This window comes from Corvus kubaryi, unplaced genomic scaffold (assembly GCF_017639235.1).
Source record: "Corvus kubaryi isolate FWS band 111438036 unplaced genomic scaffold, C.kubaryi_AGA036_p1.0 37157, whole genome shotgun sequence".
Classification (NCBI taxonomy): domain Eukaryota; kingdom Metazoa; phylum Chordata; class Aves; order Passeriformes; family Corvidae; genus Corvus; species Corvus kubaryi.
In genome coordinates this window covers 1,163,601-1,185,276 of record NW_024581041.1, presented here as the reverse complement: position 1 = coordinate 1,185,276, position 21,676 = coordinate 1,163,601, and the positions used below count along the sequence as shown (strand labels likewise).

General features: G+C 44.8%; 1 protein-coding gene across 6 annotated transcripts in view; it reads right to left on the bottom strand.

Moving 5' to 3' along the window:
- The window catches only part of CPNE1 (copine 1), a 54,192-nt gene that overhangs the window by 7,663 nt on the left and 24,853 nt on the right, over window positions 1-21,676 (bottom strand). For 4 of the 6 annotated variants that reach the window (XM_042021723.1, XM_042021724.1, XM_042021722.1 and 1 more), the window contains exons 2-15: window positions 21,495-21,623; window positions 20,820-20,999; window positions 20,006-20,080; window positions 19,727-19,798; window positions 18,975-19,058; window positions 18,433-18,522; window positions 11,502-11,600; window positions 10,401-10,487; window positions 10,246-10,305; window positions 9,672-9,805; window positions 9,022-9,076; window positions 8,892-8,943; window positions 2,199-2,332; window positions 252-488 (exon numbers count right to left, since the gene is read on the bottom strand). In XM_042021723.1, coding sequence (XP_041877657.1) covers window positions 252-488; window positions 2,199-2,332; window positions 8,892-8,943; window positions 9,022-9,076; window positions 9,672-9,805; window positions 10,246-10,305; window positions 10,401-10,487; window positions 11,502-11,600; window positions 18,433-18,522; window positions 18,975-19,058; window positions 19,727-19,798; window positions 20,006-20,080; window positions 20,820-20,999; window positions 21,495-21,623 — 1,488 coding nt within the window. Of the gene's footprint in view, window positions 1-251; window positions 489-2,198; window positions 2,333-8,891; window positions 8,944-9,021; window positions 9,077-9,671; window positions 9,806-10,245; window positions 10,306-10,400; window positions 10,488-11,501; window positions 11,601-18,432; window positions 18,523-18,974; window positions 19,059-19,726; window positions 19,799-20,005; window positions 20,081-20,819; window positions 21,000-21,494; window positions 21,624-21,676 lie in introns of those variants that run through there. The other 2 variants (XM_042021728.1, XM_042021727.1) reach the window with 2 other exon arrangements.

The window sequence follows — 21,676 nt, the reverse complement described above, 5'->3', positions numbered from 1 at the left end:
CAGAGAACATCCCCTTTAACCCTGCAATAGCCAAGAGATAGTAAGTGAAATCAATTATACAATGAGGGCTCTCAAGAACTGCAAGACAGCAAGACACACAGCTTTGAACACAGAAGCCAACATCTCAACTCTCACTGGGAACAAGCGGCACGGGCATACCCTCTGAGCATGCAGCTTGCTGCCTTGTCAAGACCAGGTCATTTTACATACATCCTGGCACTGGGACTCTTCTGAACTTAAAAACAACCTACATTTTTGAACTGTCGGAAAGGCACAAACTGGACAATGTCCCGTGCAGCTGGCTCTCCTGTCACAGATTTCAGAACACCGTTGTCTCCATCAAGGAACTCCATTGCTTTAAAATCGGCTTCACCAACACCAACAATGATGATGGACATGGGCAGCTTAGAGGCATTAACAATTGCTTGCCTAGTTTGGTCTAGATCAGTGATCTCTCCATCTGTGATGATCAGCAAGATAAAGTATTGCTGAAAAACATAAGAAAGCATCTAGTTAGGTATTTCAACACCAGAGCTCACATAACTGAAGGCAGATAGAGCACTCCTTTATGCTAAGAAAGAAATCAGATGTTGTTGTGGATGAGACAAAACCAGAACACTAAAGAAACTTATGTTCATGAGCATTTTTTCCTATGCCTAATGATTTTCATTGTGCACTTCCAATTTTCTCTGTACTAGAAAAAAGATAAAGGATTAAATTCAGTTTATAAAGAATAGTTACATCAATTGGCAAAAAGTACTAGAGATGAAAAGTACTACTAAGTCAACACAGCTGCCTACAAAATTCACTGATGGGCACTGTTTTGCTGACTGATATTCAGAAAGGCTAGAGATATTTAATATCCCTGCAGTGTAACTCAAAAAGCCTTGGGTTTTTTTGTTATCAATAGTTTAAATTAGAAGCATTGGAAGTATTAGAAATCTCAAAACACAGCAGTGACAACATGAGACATTCTAGAGATAACACGAAGGGAAGGATACAGGAGCTTTTCCAGAAAGAAAGGAGTACCTCAAAGCAATGCCTTGGCATGGTAAAGTGTTTACAATTTATATCATTTTCCAGAAACTAAAGTTTAGTACCTGATTCTGAAATGAGCAGCTGCTGTTTTATAGCAACTACTTACAGATTTAAAATGAGGCAAACACAACAAAAATAAGAGAAAACTGAATTTCCAGTTCCAAAGCACAGTCAACACAAGAGTTACTATTGCTGTACCCAACTGCTGACAGATTCCTTATTTAAATATTTAGCTTTAAATCTGAAAGAAAAAGTAGAGATATTTAACACATTATGAGAATTAGGAAGATTTCCCCAAAGTGCTGGGAAGGTTAAAAAATACCCTCAGAAATGTAAGAAATGGATCTCCTTAGTCCAAGTGCCTCACAGCGTGGGAAATATTTGATATACACACAAATATAAGATATACACACAAACATAAGTAGCACCAAAAATACTGACACAGCTAGGTGATAAAACAAATAACACAGTATATGTTTCTGATTGGCCTGTCAAAATGAAATCAGCTAAAATCTATCAGGACATCCAAGTCCTTCATCCTTAAGCAAAATGAACGAAGTTTAAAGAAATGAAATTGATTTTTAACAGCAACCACAGCCACAGCAGCACACAAATAAGCCCATGACCATAGAGGAGCACAGATGCTCTGCAATCAGCACACTGACTGAACAGTTCTCAGATGCCATGCCATTATGGTGGGACAGAAAGCCAAGCCCTCTGGTAGTTTCTTGGAGGCTTTTTCTCAACATTCTTGAGAGCAAAATTGTTTGGCACAACACTCTAGTCTATGTGCATGCCCTAGAGGTGACAGAGCTTGGCAAGAGAGATTACAGTGAGGAAACTGTTGCCACAGTCCAACTGGTCGACCAGCCAACACAGCACCCCTGTAAAATGCAATGTAAGGACGATGCCAAACTGGGAGAGAAATAAATGTCACTTGAGCAATGAAACTAATGTGAGTGTCTACCCAGTATAGGTTCCTATCAGTATGTACCAAGAGAGCACTGACATGCTCTCTGTAGGCTGACAACAGACGACCAAACTTGGGATTCTAAGGAAGGAAGATGATGTCAATTTACTATTCCATTCTATTCAATCATAAACATGGAAAACAGAAACATCAACCCAAAGCAGATCCACAGTAAAGGCCTTGCACTCACTGCAGCAGTTCCTTGTTGCAGTGAGTGTGCTGCAAACCTTGCCACGTGGTTTATAATAGGAGAGAAGTTGGTTGGCCCGTAGAGTTGGATCCGAGGCAGAATCTGGCAGTAGGCATCCACTATTCCTTGGATCCCTGCAACACAAGGAAGGAAAGCTGCCACAAGAGCCCACAATTCCTCCAGTCATTATTTTATAAGCATTACTAAACAGCATAGCCAAAGGACAACTCACACAGCTCCGAACTCCTGAAGGGCAAATAAGCAGCAGCATAACAGGAAATATGGGAAAACAGATGACGAAAACAGTGGACAGCTGCAGAGATCGGATTTGCACATTTCTTCCCCATTCTTCATTCTTCACATCAGTCTTTGTGCCTTTAACATCACAAAGCTCAGGATTCTAGCTTTTGAGCTGGCTGATGGAGAAGGCTTTAAACTAGGTTTGAATGGGGAAGGGGATAAGACCAGGCTTGGCAGACATGAGCCTAGGGCTGGCATGCCAGCATTGGAGGTGAAATCAAGAGCCCAGCTGAAGTTCATCTATACCCTGCTGACTTTGAAGTGTGTGAGTCTCACTGGAACACACTTGCACACTTATGGAGACAAGACAACGAGTCCTATGGTAATAAAAGCCAAAAGGGAAACAGCATAAAATTATCTCAAAGGAATTATGAGTGTTCCTCTAGGAAGGCAACACAGCCAACAGCCCAGCTGAGGTGCTTCACACCAATGCACAGAGCACAGGCAACAAACAGGAGGACCTGAAAGCCACCATGATGCTAGAAAGCTACAACCTTGTGCCATTATTGAAACTTGGTGGGACACCCATGGGAATCCCATCACTTGAGTAGACCTATTGATGGCTACAGGCTGTGAAGAAGGAACAGGCAAGGAAGGAGAGGTGGAGGGGCTGCCCTCTATGCCAAGAATAGGATTGAGTGTGAATATCTGTCTCTGAAGAACAGCCATGTGGGTAAAAATCAGTGTCCAAGGCAACAAAAGGAACTTCATGGTTTTGGGGTCTAATACAGGCTGCCTGATCAAGGGGAACCTCTTGATGAAGCCTTTCTGCTCCAGCTACAGGAGGCACTGTGCTTGCAGGCTCTTGTCCTGCTGGGGGACTTCAACTGTCCTGACATCTGCTGGGAAAGTAGCACAACAGTGAGCTGTAGGCAATCCTACAGGAGGAGGAGACTCCTGGAATGCATGAAGGATAACTTCTTGACCCAGGTAATCAACAGCCCTGCCAGAGAGGATGCATTACTGGATCTGTTGGTCACCAATGCAAGGCAGCTAATTGGGAACATCAAGATCAGAGGCAGCCTGGACTGCAGTGATCATGCATTGGTGGAATTGGCAGTCCTGAGGAATATGGGTCAGGTAAGAGTAAAGTTAGGCCACTGATGGTTAGGAAAGCAGACTTCCAGCTCTTCAGGGAGATAGTCAGTGGGATCCCCTAGGAGACTGCCCTTGGGGACAAGGGAGAAGAACAGAGCTTGGCAGATTTTTAAGGAAGCCTTCCATAGAACACAAGAGCTAGCAATCCCAGGAGCAAGAAATCAGCCAAGGAAGGCAAGAGACCAGCATAGCTGAGTAGGGAACTGCTAGTCAAACTAAAGGGAAAGAAGCAAATGCATAGATGGTTGAAGCTAAGGCAGGTCACCCAGGAAGGGTATAGAGATCAAGTTCGTTGTGTAGGGATGGCCAAGGTGGAGCTGGAACTGAACCTGGCAAGGTAGGCAAAGAGTAAAAGGAAGGGATTTTACAGGCCCATTAACCAGAAAAGTCAAAGGTGTTAGCCCCTGATCAACAATGCTGGAAAACTGGTAACAGCGGATGAGGAGGCTGAGGTACCCAACAGCTTTTTTGCCTCAGTCTCCAATGGCAAACTCTCTTTCCACACCTTGAGTGGATGAACAGCAGAATGAGGACTGGGGGAGCAAAGTCCCTCTCACTATCAGTAAAGATCAGGTGTGTGATCACTTGAGGTACCTGAATGTACTTAAGTGTATGGGAGCCAATGAGACGCATCCCAGACCCCTGAGGAAATTGGCTGACAGAGTTGCCAAGCCACTCTCCATGATATTTGAAAACTCATGGCAGTCAGGTGAAGTCCCAGGTGACTCGGAAAGGGGAAACACTGTCCCTGTCTTTTAAAAGGGTAGAAAGGAGGACCCTGGGAACTACCGGCCTGTCAGCCTCACCCCTGTGCCTGGGAAGACCATGGGACAGACCCTCCTGGAAGCTCTGCTAAGGACATGGAGGTGATTCAGGACAGCCAGCATGGCTTCATCAAGGGCAAGTCCTCCCTGACCAAGCCAGTGGCCTTGTACAATGGCACAGCTCCGTACACAAGGGGGGGACACAGATGTCCTTTATCTGGACTTCTGTAAAGCCTTTGAAACAGACCCCCACAACATCCTTCTCTCTAAATCAGAGAGAGATGGATTGGATGAGTGGACTGTTAGATGGTGTATTGGTTTGGCACAGGCTGGCATTAGGTAGCAGGGGGGCCACAAAGATGGCTCCTGTAAGGAAGCTGCTGGAAGCTTCCCACCATGTCCAGCAGAGCCAATGGCTGGTGGCTCTGAAGATGGACATGCTGCTGGCCAAGGCTGGGCCAATTAGGGATGATGTAACACCTCTGTGATAACAGATTTCAGAAGAAATCAAAACAAAGTGGGGCATGCACAGTTTTAATTGCAGCTAGAGAAGAGGAGGAAGTGAGCACATGTGAGAGAAACAACAGGGAGACACCAAGGGCAGGGAAGAAGGAGGGGGAGGAGGTGCTCCAGGCACCGCGGCCGAGATTCCTCTGCAGGCCATGGTGAAGACCACGGTGAAGCAGCCGTGCCCCTGCAGCCCCTGGGGATCCACGGGGGGTGCAGAGATCCACCCGCAGCCCCTGGGGGAGGTGCCCGTGCCAGAACGGGTGGATGCCTGGAGGAGGCTGTGATCCAGTGGGAGTCCCGGTGGAGAGAGAGGGCCCTGCTTCCAGGCTGGAGCAGCCTGGCCTTGGAGGACTGCAGCCCGTGGAAAGAGAGACCCACAGTGCAGCAGTTTTGGGAGGACTGTGTGCCCATGGGAGGGACTGACAGTGCAGCAGTTTTGGGAGGACTGCTGCTCGTGAGAGTGGACCCACGCCGGGGAAGGTCACGGAGAACTGTCTCCCGTGGGAGGGAGCCCCCGGCCGCACAGGGGAAGGACTCCTCTCCTGGACCAGCGGAAGGAAATCTCAGTGATGGACTGACCAAACCCCCATGCCCTGTCTCCCTGCACTGTTAGTGGGAAGGAGGGAGGGGCTGGGGGGTGGAAGGTGTTCTGAGGGCTTATTTTACTTCTCATTATCCTCCTCTGACTCTGTTAGTAATAAATTCACTTCGCAACTTAAGTTGAACCTGTTTCACCCTTGAAGTGTTTTATTCTCCCGGTCCTTATCTTGCTCATGAAGCCTTGGGTAATTTTTTTTTTCCTTTTCCCTCCTCTGCCCAGCTGCGGCAGAGAAGGGTGAGCGAGCAGCTCTTGTGGGTGCCTGGTGTTGGGCCAGTGCCAAACCACGATAGATGGATAAGAAAGCGGTTGGACAGTCACATCCAGAGGGTAGTGCTCGATGGCTCAGAGTCCCAATGGACATCAGTGACAAGTGGGGTCCCTCTGGGGTCCATATTGGGACCAGTGTTATTTAAGATCTTCATTAATACATGACGAGAACAAGTGTACCCTCAGCAGGTTTGCAGATGACACACCTGAAGGACAGGGCCATCCACAGGGACCTGGACAAGCTTGAGAAGTGGCCCACGGCAACCTCAGGAGGTTTAACAAGGCCAGATGCTGGTGTGGCACCTGGGTTGGGTATCAGTCCCAGTATCGATCCCCACTGGGGCAGGAACAGATCGAGAGCAGCCCTGCTGAGAAGGATTTTGGGGGTGCTGGTGGATGAGAGGCTGCACACACCCGGCCGTGTGCGCTGGCACCCAGAAACCAACCATGTCCTGGCTGCATCAAAAGAAGTGTGGGCAGCAGGTCAAGGGAGGGGGTTCTGCCCCTCTACTCCCCTCAGGTGAGGCTCCACCTGCAGTGCTGCATCCAGCTCTGGAGTCCTCAGCACCAGACAGACATGGACCTGTTGGAGCCAGTCCAGAGGAGGCCACCAAGTTGATCAGGGGGATGGAGCACCTCTCTTATGAGGAAAGGCTGAGAGAATCGGGTTTGTTCAGCCTGGAAAAGAGGAGGCTTAGGGGTGACATAACTGCAGCCTTCCAGTTCCTAAAGGGGGCTTACAAGAAAAATGGAGAGGGACTTTTTACAAGAGCATGTAGTGACAGGACAAAGAGGAATCGATTCAAACTGAGACTAGGTTTCAATTATTAGGAGGAAATTTCAATATTAGGAGGAAATTCTTTGCTCTGAGGGTGGTGAGGCACTGGAATGGGTTTGACCAGAGTAGTTGTGGCTGCCCCTTCCTTGGAAGCGTTCAAGGCCAGACTGGATGGAACTCTGAGCAACCTGGCCTAGTGAAAGGTCTCCCTGCCCATGACAGGGGGTTGAAACTAGATGATCTTTAATGTCCTTTCCAATCCAAACCATTCTATGATTCTATAAAGTTGCAGGAAAAATAATCTAGCAAAGATATGATGAAGACTGTTTACTTTGTCCTTTCTATCTTGTCAATTTATCTTGTTTAATTGGTTATGTTCTAATTAGACAAGGTCAGAAGCTCTCGGGAACACTGACTTTTCATTTTCTTTGTGCAGAATTTAGAAAACAATCTCTGACTGAAGATTCAACCATTTCTGTAACAGAAATAGCAATATCTAAGGGGTTTTTTTATGCAAAAAGCTTTTCTCAGGTTAACTAAACAAAAAAAATTTTTGAACTCCTATTTTAAATGGTACATATTCTTCTGTGGATCCATCTAAATTGGCCTATTCCTAGCTTGTATCGATGTAGCTTCATTTGCCACTGCTGTTTACATTGTCCACCATCAAGTTTTAGCATGGTACCACTCAAAACTGCTGTACAAAGACCCTAAAAGACCACAGACCCAGATCCCAGTGAGGCAGACAATGCTGAACTGAGAAGAAATGCTTGGATTTTAGCACTGAATCTCTAATTCCACTTTTTGTTGGCCTAAGACCAAAGAGAAAAACTAAGTGACAAATGCTCATTCAAGAACAATTCTGTGTGACAGCATGATGAGAGAGATCTTAGTCCTTAAAGGTCATAATCTAGCATTGGGAGCAGCCCTTAAATACAGCAGTGTGGTGGGGTGATCCTGGCTGGATATGAGGTGCCCACCAAAGCCATTTATCACCCCACTCTTCAGCTGGACAGGGGAGAGAAAATACAACAAGGCTCATGGGTCAAGGTAAAGACAGGGAGATTGCTCAGCATCCACTGTCATTGGCAAAACATTTTTGCCAAATTGACATGGGGAAATCAGTTGAATTTGTTGCCAATCAAATCAGAATAGGACGAAGAAAAGTAAAAACTAAGTCTTAAAAACATTTTCCCCTCACCTCCCCTCTTCTCAGGCTCAACTTCACTCCCAAATTCTCTCTCTCCTCTCCCCTCAGTGGCACAGCAAATGGGGGCTGTGGTCAGTTCATGTCATCTCTGCTGCTCCTTCCTCACTCAGAGGAAAGTCTCTCCTCACTCGTCCCCTGCCCCAGCATGGGGTCAATCCCACAGGAGACAATCCTCAATAAACTTCTCCCATGGGAGTGCCTCCCACAAGCTGCAGATCTTCATGAATTGCCCATGTAGGTCCCTCCCACAAAATGCACTCTCTGAGGAACAGACTGCTCCAGGGTGGGGCAACCATGGGCTGGTGGTGGGTATTTGCTCCCCCATGGACCTCCATGGGCTGCAGGGGCACAGCTGTCTCATCCTGGCCTTCATCACAGGCTGCAGGAGAATCTCTGCTTGAGTGCCTGAAACACTTCCTCCTCCTTCTTCTTTACCAACCTTGGGGTTTCCAGTATTGCTTCTCTCACATACTCTCACTCCTTCCCTCTGATTGCTGGCACACAGGGGTTTTTTCCCCCTTCTTAAATCTATTATCCCACCATCGCTGATGGACTTGGCCTTTGCCAGTGATAAGTCTGCCTTGGAGCCAGCTGGCATCAGCTCCATTCGACATGGGGGAAGCCTCTAGCAGCTTGTCAGAGAAGCCACCCCTGTAGTCCCCACTACCAAAACCTTGCCATGCAAAGCCAATATAACCTGAAAGCACCTCCACTGAAGAAGATGGCTATGAAAAAAAGCAAGCTTTTAAGACAAATTTTAAGAGAACAGTCAAACATATCCACACATATCCCATTGCTGGTGAAGTAACCTTGGTCTCTAACAGCCTCAGCAGATGGTGGCACTGGAATCTTATTAAGCACAGGCACAGGGCTGAGCTGAATCCACTGCCACCTGTAATCCAGCCGAAGTAACCAAGTTGAAGCAACAAAAATTTTAGCACAGACTGACAATCAATTAAATCTAGACCCCTTCACTGGAGCTTATGGCGCTTGCACAGAAATCTGCATCAACACACATCTGCTTTTGTCAGCATCAAGGTGAGAGTAAATCTATGTTTGCCCTATGTCTTGGTGCTGCATTTGATTTTCACCAGTTATGAAATAAACACAGCACTTCAAACATCTCCCCCTCCCAGTGACATTATTAATAAGGAGGTGTCCTCACCTTGGCAATAAGGGTTGCTGGGGTTGAAGTTCAAAGCAAACTCATGAGATACCTTGGGAAATGGGACATTACAAACAGTTAGGGAATGCAGACACAACAGAGCAAGGGCCCAGCATTGTGAAGGTCCTACCTGCCAGCTAGGAGGAACCTGAGCACCAAACCCAAATGCAGGAAACAGCTTGTCCCTGGAAAGAAAGGGCAGCAACAAAAATTAAGAGCAATTCTATAATAACTCACTCTTCTGTTTTATTCACCAAAAGTAATTGGAGACCAAGGCAGAATTCCTGCCATAAGGAATTGGTACATCATTTAGCTGCCCATGGCCTGGCACCAGGTATCCAATGTTTTCGGGCTTGGGCTTGAGAGCTAGGTAATTTCTTTCAGTGCAGCACCCCACAGGACTCTCAGGACATTTCAAAGTAGCAGGAGAAAAGCCAGACCAACCCCAGCCTGGCTACAGGACAAAGCAGACAAACATGTTCCCATTCCCACTGAATCAAATAGGACATTCATGTTTGCAATGTGTCATCTGTAACAAGGGATCAGTGCTCAGCTGAAGCACCAAGGGAGTCAGAAGGGACAAGCCAAGCAAATATGCCAAATTATGAAGAGCTGCCATTGCCCTCCCTAGCACTGACAGGAGGTGCTACTGTTTCCTCTTGCTTCTAAAGGGATCTCCCAAGGAAAGGCAGCCCCTCAATCATTAAAACAGTGCAGGGCTAGAACAAGTTGGGACACATTTGTGACATGGTGACTGGATCAATCAAGATCATTACATACGTGTCATAATCCTGGACTACACTTCCCACACTCCAGATGGCACTCAGGTACTCATTTATCCCATCTGGGCTGATGTAGTGAAGAGAATCTGGTGATTTGGGATCACCATTGGAGGCAGTGAAGTCTACACCCACCTGATCAGGCAACATGATGGCAGCAAGTCACTGATATGTCAGCACAAACAAATGAGAAGAACTAACTATATCCAGAAACAGGGGGTTAGCTCAGGCCCATACAGTTCCTTTCCTCCCAGGCACACAGCAGCCCTACACAGCGACAGGCACACATGCCTGCACCCCTTTTCCCACCTGGGTACAGGTATTTCCAAGTCGTAGCAATCCTTCCCACTGACAGACTGAACCAACTTCTCAAAAGAAGTTTGAGAAGCCCTAGCTCCATTAAAGTGCTACTTGATCGCAATAAGTAAAAATATAGTATTATTTGGGTTTTGCAGATTTCATCACTGCAAATTCACACTGCATTTGCAGTCACTCATGCTGCCAGTAAAAACTAAACACAACCTCACTGCTTTTGTCCTGTCATCTACCAATACAAGCAGTGGGGAACAACTCACCGTAAAGTTAATCTGGCAACCTCCCATCACATAGTCCAGAAATGAATATTCTGTCTCAATCTAGAGGAACAGACAGACAGTGTTACACCTACTCATTTCACTACGATCAGAAAATAAAAGAAGTAAAAAAAAAAACCCAACAAAAATCTTCCTACCTTGCAGGATTTTATCCTAATAATGCCAGAGTTTTTGTAGTGCTTTTTCTTTTGTTTTTTCTCAGGATGAATGCATTCATATTCCACCTACAGAAAGCAAGCACAGAAGAAGCAAGTTCCAAAATATCTGCCTTTACAGGAGAACAAATTATTGAAACAAGCGGTGTCACACATCCCACAATTTCAGAGTTACCAAAATACCCAGCAGAATTAAGAAATGTAATTTTAGAAGGTCTGCAACTACTTTGGCTGCTATCTGACAAGCTAAATGGGGTGCTTTTGACACCAGCACTGGGCAGAGAAGGCAAAATCTCAGGGTGGGGAGGCCAAAAAGCCTAGGCCACAGGTTCCCAGTGGCAGTATCTGCCTGTTTGGATTCACTCGCATTCACAAGGTTCTGAATTCACAAGGGCTCGAAAAAAGGCAGGAACCTTCCACTCACTTTTGGATTATGACCCATCAACCTGGATGGCAACTGAGTAGTCCTGGGCTACATCCTGTGTGCAAATACATCTGACTCAATTCAGGTGGGACATCTCCAAAAGAATGAGATGTCAGGTTTTCACTGCAGACAACAAAGCAAAACCAGCACCAGCACCAGCATGTGACTCAACTTACTCTAGACCAGATGACCAAGACAAGTGCCCCTTGGAAGGACTGCTGCTCTCTGTTAGCTGGCAAGGTGACCAGAGTGCTCAGGAGGGTGACCAGCTCCAGCACAAACATTATCTGAGACAAGCTGTGCTTCTGGACTCATCTGTTACAGCACCAACAAGCACTTTTATTTTCACTTGACTCAGCAGAGGCCAAAGCAAGCTGAACTGCTGGGAAAAGTAGCTCAGAAGACAACAGGGCCAGCAGAAAAAAGGCTCAAGGATGTTTTTAGAAATAAGAATGGTAACAGAACCCAAAGAAAACAAAGAAATATAATTCCCACACCAGTTTTTATTCTTTCCAAATGTTGGCTTAGTAATACAACAACATAGACAAAAATATGCATGCTTGGAGGCAACAACTAAAAGTGTATATCTGAGGTCAATATTAAAAAGGGGGTTTGAAAGCCTGAATTCTGGACTAAGTCAGCAGGCTGAGGAAGCTCACCAGAGAGCCGGCACCAGCTGTCTGCATCTTCGCCAGGGTCGTTTCCAAAGTGCCTATCAAGTCATGTGAGCCGTCGCTGTCATGATCTGCACACTGCACCTGAAAGGAGGAGGGAGCAGGCAATGGGCAGGCTTCCTGTCTTAGGGAGACCGGCCGCAGCTCACTGCCCCACCTTCTGTCTGACAGCTCTGCTCTATGCTGGTGTACTCCCCCATGCCATCAGGACTGGGGATTTTGGCCACATCACTAACTGAAACCCAGGAGCAAAGACACACAGCCAGAGAGAATCTCAAGAGAGGAACATATTCACTTCCTCACCCACTTAAATATGCATGGTGAAAAATAAAATCTTTCCGTGGTTTAAATATAAGAGATTAAATAAATAAATAAAAATTTTAAAGAAACATTAAAAGCCCCCAACATTTCACAGCCCAGATGTGTAAATGTGAGATCATTCAGGACAAGATATGCAACTGGGGTAAGGGGAACAAGCAATTAAAACTTTGTTATCTAAGATATGCTCTTTTTTCTGTCCAACAATAGCATCAATTTACAGGAAAATTGCAATTTCCATGCAACAGTAAGTCTGTCTCTTTCTGCATCTCATACCAACCAAATTATAAATACTTTATTAATAAACAGTCATTTTTATATCAGCATGAAGGCTTTAGAACTAGATAATGCAAAAGAACAATGCATTTACAAATGAAAATATACTAGTAACTATGGCTTACAGCAACATGGTGTCATAGCTCTCCACAAAATCACCAGTGAGGAGCATTTCTAACACATTCAGTCCATATGACTGCAGAACACAAGTAATTCCAGAAGCAGTCAACTAAGGAACAAGTGTAAGCAGCTGCCTTCTCCTCCTCTGAAGCTCACATGCCACACAGATTCAGGGACTCTCTTTCTGAGATCTGCCTTTAGTAATCAAGGAATTGATGCTACTCCAGTATAAACCACAGCGACAGCTTTCTCCTAAGGACAGTGGGTCAAGATGAACCCATGGGTAACACTCCAATAAGGGTGTCAAATGCAATGGCTAGGTATCTGAATTTGACACTGGGTTCTTTAAGGACTACTCAAGATCTACATGGGATCTTCCACTGGTATCAATGGAAAACCCATACAAACAGCCAAGTGAATTATGACCTATATGACTATTATTAGTCACCTAAATGGGAAGCACCATGGAGTAGATGCTGAGAAGGCTAGCAGAGAAAAATTCTCCACTTTTTACTGTCTCATGTGAAAGTCTCCATTCTCACGCAAGCTATCTGTCTGATGGTTTGCTAGCTGGTAAACATTTGCAGGTGCAGGGCTGTTGTGAGAACAAAGTGGAATGTTTTGGTTCACTAAGAATAATATTTTGAAATGGGTGGTTATACTTCTTAGCCTATCACTGGTAGGTGGTTGACCAGTGGGCCAATCATGTAATTTCTCTTTTGCGATCCATGCTATAAAAAGATGGGGGTTTGGCATTAAAAGGTCGGCTTTTACCATATCTTCTCTGACAATCTATGTTGTTTGTCACCATCCCTGCACACAACAGCAACACCATGGCATCCTTCAGTGTCTTAAGGGCAAAAGATACCACAGAGACTGTTCCCCCTTCTCCTCCTCCATCCTTTCCCACCCCACTTCATCTCTTCTCTTCTAGACACTCTACCATGAAGCAACTCCCACCCCTCCTGCCTGAACTTCACTTGGCTTCTCCCAACAATTCTGATGTTTGCACATCACCCAAAAGCAACTGGATCATGCCTGGGAGGCCAAGGAAGGAGGCTCTTGTGCAGAAGCCACGGTGCAGACTCCCAGTGAAGGGTGTCCTTTGTGCCAGTACACCTGGAGACCTGCAGGGAATTCAGCAGCTGCCACCTCCACACACCTCCTCTCCCCTCCGTCCTGCTCCTGCTCCCCTCATAGCCATGCCAAGAACCAGTTTTGTTATTAGTTCACAACACGGAATGGCTTAAAACAAACCTCTTTTTACAAGGGTTTTTTCTAAGACTGGCCAAGATTCACTGCAGGCAGCCCAAAGAGCAGTGTTGCTGCAAAAAAAAAACCCTTCCAATACTGCAGGACACTGTATAGTTATTTACTGATTATTTCTTTGCAAATGAACTGTCCAGTACTCACAACGAGCCGTGGAATACAGTCAGCAAGGAAAAGGCCCCTTTCATCTACAAGAAGAACTTTCAAAATTCACAGAAAATTGTCAGGGTCCCTTCCCCCACCATGTAGCCCTGGGAGAGGGGCCCTGAGGGCACAGACACGGGGTTTCCCTGCCCCTGCTCAGCCTCGTTCCCCTTTGGTTGTTTTGTGTTCCCCTGCACGGGCAGAAGGACCCTTGGTCCCGTGACTGGAACAGTTTCTCGGCAGAGCTCCGGCCATGCGGCTGGAGAAATAAACATCTCCGAAACATCTACCAAGAATCCGTCCATATATATTTCTTTCCCACGGGACTCCTGGTTTGATACATCATGTTACAGAATCCCCGCTGTAACAAATGGTAGAGAATTGCAAGCAGAACGATCCCCGATCCCTAAGCGACTGATTTGTGTGAGTAAACCCTAGAAACTTTGGATTCCTCTTCTTGGTTTTGTTTTGCTATTCCATATCTAAACTATGGAGGAACCGTGGGAAGACTCTTGGCTCTCAGAGCCGCATATGGACATTTATCTTAAACTTGAAAAGATTCTTGAACAACGATTTGTAAATTTTAGCTTAATTCAAGCTCAAAAGGAACTGAAACACTTCCTGGCATGGTTGTTTAAGAACTTTTTCTACATTTCTTGGGATTTAATTCTTACCAAAGACTTTTGGAACACCGTTTGAACCCAGTTAATTTTTGAGTCAAAATATATGCCGATGGAAGCATATTTTTGTGAATATTATTTAATTACTGAGACTGTTGAACAATGTCAGCTGTGTCCTGGTGAAGGGAAGCCTGGCGCAGGGACCGTGCGACCCAGGCCACATGCACTGAGCGCTCTCCAAGCAGCAGCGAGGCAGTTCCCGCGTGCAGGCGGAGCCAAGCGAGCCGCAGTGTCGGTGGCGGAGCGAGGCGTGGCAGGAGCGGCGGGACCTGGCGGTGCCCACATGGCCCCGCGCAGCGCGTGGTGGAGCGAGCCCCGGGAACGCCCGACCGAGAGGGGCGGCAGCGCAGCTGAGAGCAGAAGGAGCAGACGGCAGAGAGCTGAGCAGTGCAGCCCAACCCGGCCCGCGCGGCCCCGAATGCGACCCCAGGAAGAGCGCGCAGGCAAGAGCAGCCCCGACAATTCCAACACGGGAGCAAGCGAAAACAAAAGAGAAAGCAAAAATGCAGCAAGACAGAAAACAGCAGCCACTCAGAAAAAAGAAAAGATCACCGTAGCTAAAGTTTTAGGAATAGTAAAATGGTATAATGTTAAACAAAATTATGGTTTTATAACAAGATGTGACAACCAGCAAGACATAATTTGTGCATGAAACTGCTATTAAAAAGAATAACCCTGAAAAATGCATCCCAAGCTTGGGAGATGGAGAGGTGGTGGAATTCAAAACTGTACAAGGTAGAAAAGGGTTACAAGCATCGCAGGTCACTGGGCCTGATGGTGTTTCTGTAAAAGGCAGCATATGTGCTAAAAATCGTAGTCATGTTAGACAATATCTACATTATAAGCAACCCCTATAGTCTCCCTTTCCTAATCCCGCCTTTCCCTTTTACCCTATATCCTATTACCCCCAGTGTATTCCCAATCCGTTTTTCACCCCATGGCTTCCCTATACAATTCCCTTTCCCTACAACTCCTCTCCGATGCTGAGGGGGGGATGAAAAGGGGAAGGGAAAAAATTAAACCCTCTCCTGCCTCAGTTTCCCCACAAAGCATGCTCAGAGAGTTCTGTCTCCCTTCTGTCAGCCCTAAGATGTTCCAGAGAATCTGTTTGGACATTTAAAGACTCAGGAGGGTGGCTTGTTTTGTTTTAAAACTGTTCTTGTTATGTTTATCCAGTTGTTTTCAATGTTAAGCTTTAAATCTCTTTTGTTAAAAATAAACAGGTGAAATGTCGGGGTTCCTCCCCCCTGCCATGTAGCCCTGGGAGAGGGGCCCTGAGGGCACAGACACGGGGTTTCCCTGCCCCTGCTCAGCCTCGTTCCCCATTGGTTGGTTTGTGTTCCCTGCGCAGGCAAGGACCCTTGGGTCCTGTGACTGCCTCAGTTCCTCGGCAGAGCCCCGGCCATGCAGCTGGGAAAATAAACATCGCTGAAACATCTATCAAGAATTGGTCCATATATATTTCTTTTCCATGAGCCTCCTTGTTTGATATGCGTGTTACAGTAGTCCCCGCACTGTAACAGAAAATTATTTTGCCTTTGTGTATATGCCATGAAACCTGTGAATACCAACACCCACAAACTTCTATTTTACTACTTCTATTCGATACATTTGCTATTGCCATTTAAATAACTATGGGGCTGAGCCACTGCTTTCACTTATTTTTCACAAAACTGTCACAAAGATTAGGCTGTGTTACAAATACGAGCTGTTCTTAACACAGAACAAGAACATCACTCTGCATCACAATGAAGAAAGAATTACCATAATACTAGGTAGTATTTGATCAAAAGATTTATGTTCACACATATATTCAGCATGTAATCCTCATACACAGCTGGCAAAGTTGTTGTTTAGGGATACACCAAAATGTCTGTTTTCGCTGTGCTGAAGTTCAAGTTCTCCCTTCCCTGACTACCAGTATTTCATGCATAATTGCTCCTAGGTAAATTTTTGGAAGCCTCAAACAAGAGGTTTCAAGGAACTGTCCTGGGTTGCAGTGTATTCTATTACCATCCTCATGAGCTGTTGAAACCAGGTGGGGCAGTGTTTCCTTGCCTCCTCCCTCCGGACCATCTTCTGTTAATGGCCCATCATTGTCCTGCCACATGACTCACAGATAACTCCCTCCGGACTATCTTCTGTTAACGAGCCCATCAACACTTTGCCTCATGACTCATTACCCCATTGTGAGATGTTCCACCCAGAGGGAGGAACCAAGCATCCCATCGTGGATATAATCTGAGATCCCAAACACCACAGACACCCTTTCTGTGAATCTACTGGATTCCCAGAGCACAGGAACTACATAGCCACAACTGGACCTTCTGAGGAAGAGCAGCCCCTTCTACAGGATCACCGCTTCAACAGAACCACATCCACCACTTCAGGAGGACTGCAGCCACCATCTTATGGGACTGCTACCGCCCCCCTGACTAACAGGGCATCAGGCTGTATCCTGACTCTGTCACTTTGAACCAGTGGTTTCTGCCTTTTTTTTTTTTAATTTCCCTATTAGATTGTTATTCCGACTTGGTGCCTCCCACTGGTTTGTTTTCAAACTAGTACAGGAATAAATTCCAAATTAAAAATAAAACAGTAGTGCAATAGCATATCATATACTTTAGTGTTGTTAGTGAAACTCCTGCCTGTCAGTCTAGACTCCCCTGACTAACTTACCCAGCGTGTTAAGGACAAGAACAGTTTAATCCTATTTCACAGCTGCATTGGGAAATTTCATAGATTATTTGCACACACATCAAGAATTTTGGCTTAAATGAACAGCAAAAAGTTATCTTTTGAAGAAGCAGGTCATTCTAAAGTGTATTCCAAAGCACAGAAAGCTTCTAGAAAACAAAAAAAACCCCCAAACAACAACACAAATATTTCTGGGGTATAGCAAATACAGCCCCACAAACAGCATGTGTAAGCCATGCCATGTCATGTCAGTTCTAACAAATGACAATATGCACCTCTTAGCCACCTCCTCTACATGCTTGCTGCACACTTTTAAACCAGGATGACTTCTTTCTGACCCAAGACTGTTGATTCCCCACCTATAAGAGCTCACAAACACCACTTAGAACACTGCCACCTATCAACAAGCCCAGCACACCTGTTGGAGGTTAGGATTTTTCCTTTTTTTTTTCCTTTCTCTCAGGAAATTTTTCCCCCATTTGTTGCCTGAGAGATGAGAATGACGATACTTAAGAGAGACAAAAGATGTGGCCAAGATGAGTAATTCTTAGGACCTGCCATACTGCACAAAGAACAACATTAGCATGCATGCTTTTTGCTAAATCTTCCACATCAAGCTTTCAGCATGAGATTTCTTCAGAGAGAGGATGAAGCAGTAAAATTCTGCAAATGTAAAGCATTTAGGTGTTAGATAAGTAGAGAGAAATTATATTCACACAGAACCATCTATGGATTTAAATGCCTTTAAATTACCAATGCATTGCTTAGAAGAAAAATTAACAGATTAAGTTGCTATCAGATTTTATTTTGTAGAAATATATTAAAAGATGTAATTGTTCTGCTAAACCTCCACAAGCCAGGACCACAGAGAATTAGTTATCATATAAAAGACCACAAAGAAATGCAGTTCTGACTCAAAACTAAATTTCCAATTGAAAAAGAAAAAGAGTGGGGAAAAGCTTCCAGTCTCATGAATGGAAAAATCTGAGAGATGCTCAAAGTCCTCTCTTGTGTCAGTATCCCAAGGTACTCAAGTTTGTCCAACACCTGCAAGCTTCTCAGTTAACTTAGAAACAGTGCTAGAAAGCCACAATGCAAAAAAACCCAAAACAACCAAACAAGACACCACCACCAAAGCTCAACTTGAAACCCTGGCCAGAATAGTGAAAAAAAGCCCAGTTATAATTCTTCTTATGACTAATAACTGGAAATTGTGTCACTTCTGCATTTCCCGAGTTCTCAATTTGACAACTCATAATGTTTTAAAACAGACATATAATCACTTACCTGCCACACTACAATTCTAGAAAGGCAATCTAATAATTTAAATATGACTCGACAACCTGATAACTCACAGCATCAACAGAGAATGGATGACTTGGAACAACAAAGAGAATTCCTGAAGACTCTACCTTGATAGGTTTATTAAAATCTCCACCACAGAAAGTTTGCAAGGGAACACTGAACTTCCTCCAGCATGGATTTAAGTTGTTCTTGATCACCTTAAAAAAATTACAGCATAATGTCACATGAGGAATACATCATTCAACTCACTAGGAATCATGACATGAGGGCTCTTCACCGCAAGCTAAGAGCAGCCTCAACCAGTTCAACCCTTGGCCTATCAATGCCCAAGCAACAGCTCCGTAAGAAATAAAAGCTTGATGCTCTGGGTAAAGTTAAATTTTACAGCCAAGCTCAACACCACTGAAAAGGAAGAGAGGCCCTCTTCTCGCATGCTGTCCATGGTCAGACTCCTCACTCAGGTAGCTCCATCCAGTCACCAGGCAGCAAATAAACAATTTGCTGTAGCCATAGTGCGCAGAATACCTTTTTATAGGATACAACATTCTCTGCAAAACTGGTGCAAAGCATAACCAAGAGTGGGACTCCCACTTTTGGTAAAAGTAAGCTGTCTGATCAACTCAAGGAAAACATCGTGTGGAAATACTACCTCTGATCTGTACACAAGCTGCCATGTTCCAGCATCGCTCTGCTTGTAAAACTCCAGAAATGGATCCGATTTACCTAAGAAATCCTGCAAACAAAAACCCACCAGAAGTAATCAGCCTCCTCTATATTTTACCAAAATGAGTAAAGAATTAGCTAATTGGTATACAATACTTCAAACAAAGAACAAACGAACTATACATTTGTTTTCTTTCCTCACTTTTATTTTCCTTTTTAAAACTGCTGCACTCTGTAAGTCATCAGAATTTATCAGCTCCAATTCCAAGATCTCCTCAGATCATCTTTGTCCCTATAAATCATGTCATTTTACTAACTGAAAGTTAGGTCACTAAATCCCCATATTGGCCTTTGGCTTAAAATAACATTGAGCAGTACACCTAAATTTCCACCTTTTCTTCTTTAACAAAAATACAGAAATATCAGTTCACAGCTACAGTACTCACTGGAGACAATTACATAACTGATCTGTATTAATATACAGAATGTTCCAAAGCCAAAATAATACCTCAAAACCTAAACCTGGCAGTTGAGTTTCTGGTTTGACATTGTGGTCTTCAACATGCAATTGTATCTCCAGTTTACTCCATTGTAAATAACACAAAACACAGTGAGCCTTTGCTTACACATGGATTACTGGCTTAGCTGAATGTCTGCAAACACAGAGATTCCTGGCCAAAAGGTACAAAACATAACTTCTAGAGAAGCATGGAATATAGTTTTTTAAAAAATAAATACCTTTTTGTCCAAGTTTTGGGCTTCAATTTCCAAGTACACAACCCTGGTATCTTTAATCTCCTCGGCTGAAATCTATGCCATGGAAAATGGAGGGGGGGAAGTAAACAAGAAATCACAGTTTTGCTTACACTTTGTCCATAAAAGAAACTGTAGTTTCTTTTAAATATCTCTCTCCTGTATACATGTAGCATTTGAAGATATACTGACAGACAACCAGAAAAGCCACTTTATCCCAGACAAGATATTGAGAGAGTTTTTTCACACAAAAACCTCATTTACCGTAATAGTGCCCTTTCCTGCTGGCTTTCCCTGCTTCAATTCCAGCGGTCGGGTGAAAACTGAGCTGGACACAACCTAAGGGTAAAAGGCAGATAATAAAAGTATCAAGTTAGACAAAGAGCAAAGAATTACTCTTCATGTGCAAAGTTTTCAAACTCTTGTAAAAGTTCTAAAAAGATTTAAATGTGTTTCCAACAGTGACAGCCATCAGTTTGTGCTCCTGAACAGTCTGAAAATTATCTTCTTTCACTATCCAGGAAACAGTGCCCACAAACACGTCTCCAAACTTAACTTTAGCTTCCTATTTTTGCTACCTCTTAGAAACAAGAGGCATTGTCATCACAAGCAGCCAAAAAGCTGCTAAAAACAGAAAATACTATTTAATTTATTGAATCTTTCTTTAATAATATGAATCCCACTTTTCTTCTCTTGCCTAGCTATACAAACCCCTTCTCAGGAAAGGAACATAGAATCTCGAGTAGCCTTATTTCCCCTGATGGTCAACTTTGTGCAAAGGAAACTCCATGAGAGCCCTCCAAGCACCATGCTTCCTTACTCCCAGACTGCCTTTAGTGCTACAAGTGCCTCCTAAGTTAAGCAATTAATTAAATACCACATGTATTTCTAACCTTTGCTTTGTGATCAACATAATGATTTTTCTAACTACATTCAACGGTAACACGAACATGTTTAACAGTGTTTTCAAATTTGAGTATGTTGAAGCCTTTGACAAAGCAGATTTTCACTTCATTTTTTATAATAAAACCAACTCTCGCTTCTTATTTTGTACATCACTTAACACGTCTACACGCACCTGTCCCAGTGTGCACTCAACCCCTCCCAGGTAGTCATCGTCATTTAAATCAAAGGACTTGTTATCAATATCATACACGCTGAATTTCAGCTTCTGCACTTTCTCAAAGTAGTAGTCCACAACCAGTTTCTTGCAGAATTCAGGGTCTTGGCAGTTCTTGATCTTTTCCGTGCGATCTAGCTGCACAAACACAGGAGTAAAGCTGTTGATAATGAATACGAAGCCCATACTCTCCCACGCAGCTTTTTACCTGCACCAGGTGGACACAGGCACCAGCAAGGCTACACACCCTGGACCATGCCTTGTGCTCAGTGACAAACCAGGCTGATCAATGGCTCCCCAAGAAAAGAAATAGCATTGAAAAATACACACTATCATATGGGAAAATTCTGAAAATTAGGGGGAAAAGATTGCTGAAACACTGTATTCTGGAGTGTGTGCTCTAGAGCAAGTCATACCGTAACAGGCAAATGAACCTCCTGCTGCAACTCTGAGCAAACAAGTCAGCAATTAATGAAACCACAGAAGGTTTCAGTGTGGGCAGTGTGACTGACCACCAATTGTAAATCTGAATTAAGTATGTCATGCACCTGCCAGGAAAACCTACGGGATGGAAAGGGGGAGACTCGGCCTGTTTACACCCACCGGCAGCGCGCGGCCGCCGGCCGCTCTTACCTCAGCCCACCGGCCACCGCCCGCGTCCTGCAGCAGGACGCAGAGGGGGTCCGACCTGGAGCCCAGGTCCCTGTCGAGGAGGCTCCGGCAGGACACGGACAGCTCCACCCGGGACACGCACGCGGCCATCTGCGGGCAGAGCACAGCGTCAGAGGGCCCGGCCCGCACCCCGCGCGCCCCCG